Source organism: Coregonus lavaretus, assembly GCF_964263955.1.
Source record: "Coregonus lavaretus genome assembly, contig: HAP1_SCAFFOLD_594, whole genome shotgun sequence".
NCBI classification, from domain to species: Eukaryota; Metazoa; Chordata; class Actinopteri; order Salmoniformes; family Salmonidae; genus Coregonus; species Coregonus lavaretus.
Window position 1 is genome coordinate 1,902 of NW_028157751.1, and position 8,099 is coordinate 10,000.

Consider the following 8,099-nt stretch of genomic DNA (forward strand, 5'->3'; position numbering starts at 1 on the left):
TAAAAAAGCCAAACTACGGTTTGCAACTGCACATTGGGACAAAGATCGTACTTTTTTGAGAAATGTCCTCTGGTCTGATGAAACAAAAATATAACTGTTTGGCCATAATGACCATCGTTATGTTTGGAGGAAAAAGGGGGATGCTTGCAAGCCGAAGAACACCATCCCAACCATGAAGCACGGGGGTGGCAGCATCATGCTGTGGGGGTGCTTTGCTGCAGGAGGGCCTGGTGCACTTCACAAAATAGATTGCATCATGAGGAAGGAAAATATTATGTGGATATATTGAAGCAACATCTCAAGACATTAGTCAGGAAGTTAAAGCTTGGTCACAAATGGGTCTTCCAAATGGACAATGACCCCAAGCATACTTCCAAAGTTGTGGCAAAAAGGCTTAAGGACAACAAAGTCAAGGTATTGGAGTGGCCATCACAAAGCCCTGACCTCAATCCTATAGAAAATGTGTGGGCAGTACTGAAAAAGCGTGTGCGAACAAGGAGGCTTACAAACCTGACTCAGTTACACCAGCTCTGTCAGGAGGAATGGGCCAAAATTCACCCAAATTATTGTGGGAAGCTTGTGGATGGCTACCCGAAACGTTTGACCCAAGTTAAACAATTTAAAGGCAATGCTACCAAATACTAATTGAGTGTATATAAACTTCTGACCCACTGGGAATGTGATGAAAGAAATAAAAGCTGAAATAAATCATTCTCTCTACTATTATTCTGACATTTCACATTCTTAAAATAAAGTGGTGATCCTAACTGACCTAAGACAGGGAATCTTTACTACGATTAAATGTCAGGAATGATGAAAAACTGAGTTTGAATGTATTTGGTTAAGGTGTATGTAAACTTCCGACTTCAACTGTATATACATATATGAATAGATATTCCAGGTTTCAGGACTCTGATGTATCTGAAAATGTTGAACAAACATATAGCAGTGTGATTTTAATAGGATTTTATTCTCGCAGGCTGTCAGGCTGTCTAGTCACAGACGGAGGCTGTGCTTCTCTGGTCTCAGCTCTGAAGTCAAACCCCTCACACCTGAGAGAGCTGGACCTGAGCTACAATCACCCAGGAGACTCAGGATTCAGACTGCTCTCTGCTGTACTGGGGGATCCACACTGTAAACTGGAGACTCTGAGGTCAGTATTCCTGTAGTTGGTCAACAAGTGATAACTGTTCACCAGATCCACATGTGTTTACCAGGCACACATAGTCCACACCATATGTGTTTGGACAGTGAAGCTTACAGTTTTACATTTGGTGCTATGCTCCATCATTTTGGATTTGAGATAGAATGTTTCATATTAGGTGACAGCATATAATGTCACCTTTTATTTGAGAGTATTTTCATACATATCTGTGTTACTGTTTAGAAATGAAAACACTTGATGTATCTAGTTCTTCCATTTGAAAAAGTCATAATAATTTGGACATATTCACTTATATTGTATTAAAGTAGTCCAAAGTTTAGTATTTGGTCCCATATTCCTTACCTGCAGTGATTACATCAAGCTTGTGATTCTATAAACGTGTTGAATGCATTTGCAGTTTGTTTTGGTTGTGTTTTAGATGATGTTTTTCCCAATAGAAACTGAATGGTGAATAATGTCCTGTCATTTTGGAGTCACTTCACTTGTATTGTCAGTAAGAATAGAAGATGTTTCTGAACACTTCTATATTCATGTGGATGCTACCATGATTATGAATAATCACGTATGAATCGTGAATAATGATGAATGAGAAAGTTACAGAGGAACAAGGATCATACCCCCTCTGTTATTGGTAATGGTGAGAGGTTAGCATGTTTTGTTGTAACCTCTGTAACTTTCTCATTCATTATTATTCATGATTCATTCATAATTGTTCTTAATCATGTCATCATCAGGATTCATTTAGTAGTGTTTAGAAACATGTTATCTACTCACTTAGATTGAAGATCAATCTAGTCATCATCCACCATTCAGTTACTATTGGACAAAACATAACCCAAAACACAACCAAAACAAACTGCAAATGCAACCAACGAGTTTGGGACCAAATACTAAACTTTTGACTACTTTAATACACTATGAGTGAATTGGTCAGAATACTTATGAATTCTTCAAATAAGGGGACTAGATACATAAAGTGCTTTCATTTCAAAACGTTGAAACAGATATGTATAAAAATACCCTCAAATAAAAGGTGACATTATATACTTTCACCTCATATGAAACATTTGATCTGAAATCCAAAATGATGGAGTATAGAGCCACATTTAAAATGTTAGCTTCACTGTCAAAATAGATATGGTGTGGACTGTATACTCAATACAATCTAAATCTGATACCTCACTGTCTGTCTTTTGACTGATACTGCTTTTTAAACTGCTCTGGTCAGTCTACTCAAATATTCGTACTATACATTTTTCTATCTACAAGCAATACTTTGATAATTTGTCATTTCTAATAATGATACATTCATTTATGAATAGATATGGAAGGTTTCAGGACACTGATATATCTTAATAAGTAGAAAAAATATACTGCCACTATTTTCACCACCAAAGAATAGCAGTGTGGTTTTAATATGATTTGACTCTTTGCAGGCTGTCAGGCTGTCTAGTCACAGAGGAAGGCTGTGCTTCTCTGGTCTCAGCTCTGAAGTCAAACCCCTCACACCTGAGAGAGCTGGATCTGAGTAACAATGACCTGAAGGATTCAGGAGTGAAGCTGCTCTCTGCTGGACTGGGGAATCCCCACTGTAAACTGGAGACTCTGAGGTCAGTATTCCTGTAGTTGGTCAACAAGTGAGAACTGTTCACCAGATCCACATGTGTTTACCAGGCACACATAGTCCACACCATATGTGTTTGGACAGTGAAGCTTACAGTTTTACATTTGGTGTGAAAAAGTGTTCGCCCCCTTTCTGATTTCTTATTTGTTTGCATGTTTGTCACACTTAAATGTTTCAGATCATCAAACAAATTTAAATATTAGTCAAAGATAACACAAGTAAACACAAAATGCAGTCTTGAAATGAAGGTTGTTATTATTAAGGGAAAACAAAATCCAAACCCACATGGCCCTGTGTGAAAAAGTGATTGCCCCCTACAACCTAATAACTGGTTGGGCCACCCTTAGCAGCAACAACTGCAATCAAACATTTGAATTCCCATGATGTTTTTACAGCGCTGTGGAGGAATTTTGGCCCACTCATCTTTGCAGAATTGTTGTTATTCAGCCACATTGGAGGGTTTTCGAGCATGAACTGCCTTTTTAAGGTCATGCCACAGCATCTCAATAGGATTCAGGTCAGGACTTTGACTAGGCCACTCCAAAGTCTTCATTTTGTTTTTCTTCAGCCATTCAGAGGTGAACTTGCTGGTGTGTTTTGGATCATTGTCCTGCTGCAGAATCCAAGTTCGCTTCAGCTTGAGGTCTCGAACAGATGGCCGGACATTCTCCTTCAGGATTTTTTGGTAGATAGCAGAATTCATGGTTCCATTTATCACAGCAAGTCTTCCAGGTCCTGAAGCAGCAAAACAGGCCCAGACCATCACACTACCACCACCATATTTTACTGTTGGTATGATGTTCTTTTTCTGAAATGCGATGTTACTTTTACGGCAGATGTAATGGGACACACACCTTCCAAAAAGTTCAACTTTTGTCTCGTCAGTCCACAGAGTATTTTCCCAAAGGTCTTGGGGATCATCAATATGTTTTCTGGCAAAAACGAGACGAGCCTTAATGGTTTTTTTGCTCAGCAGTGGTTTTCGTCTTGGAACTCTGCCATGCAGGCCATTTCTGCCCAGTCTCTTTCTTATGGTGGAGTCATGAACATTGACTTTAACTGAGTAAGTGAGGCCTGCAGCTCTTTGGATGTTGTTGTGGGGTCTTTTGTGACCTCTTGGATGAGTCGTCGCTACGCTCTTGGGGTCATTTTGGTCGGCCGGTCACTCCTGGGAAGGTTCACCACTGTTCCATGTTCTCGCCATTTGTGGATAATGGCTCTCACTGTGGTTCGCTGGAGTCCCAAAGCTTTAGAAATGGCTTTATAACCTTTTCCAGACTGATGGATCTCAATTACTTTCTTTCTCATTTGTTCCTGAATTTCTTTGGATCTCGGCATGATGTCTAGCTTTTGAGAATCTTTTGGTCTACTTAACTTTGTCAGGCAGGTCCTATTTAAGTGATTCCTTGATTGAGAACAGGTATGGCAGTAATCAGGCCTGGGTGTGGCTAGAGGAATTGAACTCAGGTGTGATAAACCACAGTTGAGTTGTGTTATAACAGGGGGGGCAAACACTAACAACCTTCATTTCAAAACTGCATTTTGTGTTTACTTGTGTTATCTTTGACTAATATTTAAATTTGTTTGATGATCTGAAACATTTAAGTGTGACAAACATGCAAACAAATAACAAATCAGGAAGGGGGCAAACACTTTTTCACACCACTGTATTTGTACTTCTATATTTGTCTCTCTACAAGCAATACTTTGATAATTTGTCATTTCTAATAATGATGCATTAATTTATGAATAGATATGGCATGTTTCAGGACACTGATATATCTGAATATGTTGAAAAAATATATTGCAACTATTTTCACCACCAAAGAATTGCAGTGTGGTTTTAATATGATTTGACTCTTTGCAGGCTGTCAGGCTGTCTAGTCACAGAGGAAGGCTGTGCTTCTCTGGTCTCAGCTCTGAAGTCAAACCCCTCACACCTGAGAGAGCTGGATCTGAGTAACAATGACCTGAAGGATTCAGGAGTGAAGCTGCTCTCTGCTGGACTGGGGAATCCCCACTGTAAACTGGAGACTCTGAGGTCAGTATTCCTGTAGTTGGTCAACAAGTGATAACTGTTCACCAGATCCACATGTGTTTACCAGGCACACATAGTCCACACCATATGTGTTTGGACAGTGAAGCTTACAGTTTTAAATTTGGTGCTATGCTCCAGCATTTTGGATTTGAGATATAATGTTTCATATTAGGCAACAGTACAGAATGTCTCCTTTTATTTTAGGTTTTTCATACATATCTGTTTTTCCGTTTAGAAATGAAAGCATTTTATGTGTCTAGTTCTCCCATTAGAAGAAGTCGTAATTATTTGGACAAATTAATTTAGTCATACGTTTAGTATTTGGTCCCATATTCCTTACCCACAGTGATTATATCAAGCTTGTGATTCTACAAACTTGTTGAATACATTTGCAGTTTGTCTTGGTTGTGTTTTGGATGATGTTTTTCCCAATAGAAACTGAATGGTGAATAATGTCCTGTCATTTCGGAGTCACTTCACTTGTTTACATTTACATTTTACATTTTAATCATTTAGCAGACACTCTTATCCAGAGCGACTTACAGGAGCAATTAGGGTTAAGTGCCTTGCTCAAGGGCACTTCGACAGATTTTTCACCTAGTTGGCTCGGGGATTAGAACCAGCGACCTTTCGGTTACTGGCACAACGCTCTTACCCACTAAGCTACATGCCGCCCCGTACTTGGATTGTCAGTAAGAATAGAAGATGTTTCTGAACACTTCTACATTCATGTGGATGCTACTATGATTATGAATAATCATGAATAAATCGTGAATGATGATGAATGAGAAAGTTACAGAGGAACAAGGATCATTCCCCCTCTGTTATTGGTAATGGTGAGAGGTTAGCATGTTTTGTTGTAGCCTCTGTAACTTTCTCACTCATTATTATTCATGATTCATTCATGATCTTTCTCAATCATGGCAGTCACAGGCTTGATTTAGTCATTGCATTCAAATAATATGGGACCAAATACTAAACTTTTGACTACTTTAATACACTATAAGTGAATTGGTCAGAATACTTATGACTTCTTCAAATAGGGGGACTTGATACATAAAGGGGTTTTATTTTTCTAAATGGTGAAACAGATATGTATTAAAATACCCTCAAATAAAAGGTGACATTATATACTGTCACCTCATATGAAACATTTGATCTCAAATCCAAAATGCTGGAGTATAGAGCCACATTTAAAATGTTAGCTTCACTGTCAAACTAGATATGGTGTGGACTGTATACTCAATACAATCTAAATCTGATACCTCACTGTCTGTCTTTTGACTGATACTGCTTTTTAAACTGCTCTGGTCAGTCTACTCAAATATTTGTCATATGCATTTTTCTATCTACAAGCAATACTTTGATAATTTGTCATTTCTAATAATGATACATTCGTTTATGAATAGATATGTCAGGTTTCAGGACACTGATATTTCTGAATATGTTGAAAATATACTGCCACTATTTTCACCACCAAAGAACAGCAGTGTGGTTTTAATATGATTTGACTCTTTGCAGGCTGTCAGGCTGTCTAGTCACAGAGGAAGGCTGTGCTTCTCTGGTCTCAGCTCTGAAGTCAAACCCCTCACACCTGAGAGAGCTGGACCTGAGCTACAATCACCCAGGAGACTCAGGAGTCAGACTGCTCTCTGCTGGACTGGAGGATCCACACTGCAGACTGGAGAAACTCAAGTATGTAGAGGGTTTATGTCAATGTTCATATCAGACATGTTGGAGTTATCAGGCTAGTTAAGACAAACATTCTGACCACCACTTGGACTAAGTTATATAAAGACTGTGTGTGTGTGTGTGTGTGTGTGTGTGTGTGTCCAGTGTGTGTGTGTGTCTAGTGTGTGTGTGTGTGTCCAGTGTGTGTGTGTGTCCAGTGTGTGTGGGTCCAGTGTGTGTGTGTGTGTGGGGGTCCAGTGTGTGTGTGTGTGTGTGTCCAGTGTGTGTGTGTGTCCAGTGTGTTTATGTGTGTGTGGTCCAGTGTTTGTGTGTGTGTGTCCAGTGTGTGTTTGTGTGTGTGCACACACTGGACACACACACACACACACACTGGACAAACACACACACACACTGGACACACACACACACACTGGACACACACACACACACTGGACACACACACACACACAGGACACACACACACACACTGGACACACACACACATACACCCTGGGCACACACAAAGAGGACACACACACACACACTGGACACACACAAACAGGACACACACACATACACACTGGACACACACACATACCACACACACACACACATTGGACACACACACACACACACACACACACACACACACACACACACACACACACACACACACACACAGACACACACAAACTGGACACACACTGGACACAAACACACACACACACACACACACACACACACACTGGACACACACACAGACAAACATTCTTACCACCGTTTGTACAAAGTTATATGCTAACCGTGTGTGTCCAGTGTGTGTGTGTGTCCAGTGTGTGTGTGTGTGTCCAGTGTGTGTGTGTGTTTGTCCAGTGTGTGTGTGTGTGTGTCCAGTGTGCGTGTGTGTGTGTGTCCAGTGTGTTTGTGTGTGTGTGGTCCAGTGTTTGTGTGTGTGTGTCCAGTGTGTGTTTGTGTGTGTGCACACACTGGACACACACACACACGCACACTGGACACACACACACTGGACAAGTACACACACACACTGGACACACACACACACACTGGACACACACACACACACTGGACACACACACACACACTGGACACACACACACACAGGACACACACACACACACTGGACACACACACACATACACAATGGGCACACACAAAGAGGACACACACACACACACACTGGACACACACAAACAGGACACACACACATACACACTGGACACACACACATACCACACACACACACACACACACACACACACACACACACACACAGACACACACAAACTGGACACACACTGGACACACACACACACTGGACACACACACAGACAAACATTCTTACCATCGCTTGGACTAAGTTATATGCTAACCTTGTGTGTGTGTGTGTGTGTGTGTGTGTGTGTGTGTGTGTGTGTGTGTGTGTGAGTTCAGGTGTATCCCTCAATGACTGTCTGTTCTTCTGCTTACCGCTACAGTGTGGAACATGGTGGAGAGAACACAATGAAACCTGGACTTAGAAAATGTGAGTGTTGACTGCTGTGAAGAATATGACTAAGAATAAGTCTTAATTCAAGTGAAGT

The 8,099-nt window shown here is 40.6% G+C and overlaps 1 protein-coding gene across 1 annotated transcript; it reads left to right on the forward strand.

Moving 5' to 3' along the window:
* Positions 1-609: 609 nt before the first annotated feature.
* Positions 610-6,583, forward strand: LOC311124968 (ribonuclease inhibitor-like; the record flags this gene model as incomplete). The annotated part of the gene is made up of 4 exons (XM_084199059.1): positions 610-1,153; positions 2,602-2,775; positions 4,657-4,830; positions 6,349-6,583. Exons 1-4 carry the CDS (start codon positions 885-887, stop codon positions 6,581-6,583), a joined length of 852 nt encoding a protein of 283 aa, XP_084055185.1. The 5' UTR covers positions 610-884.
* Positions 6,584-8,099: the final 1,516 nt, after the last annotated feature.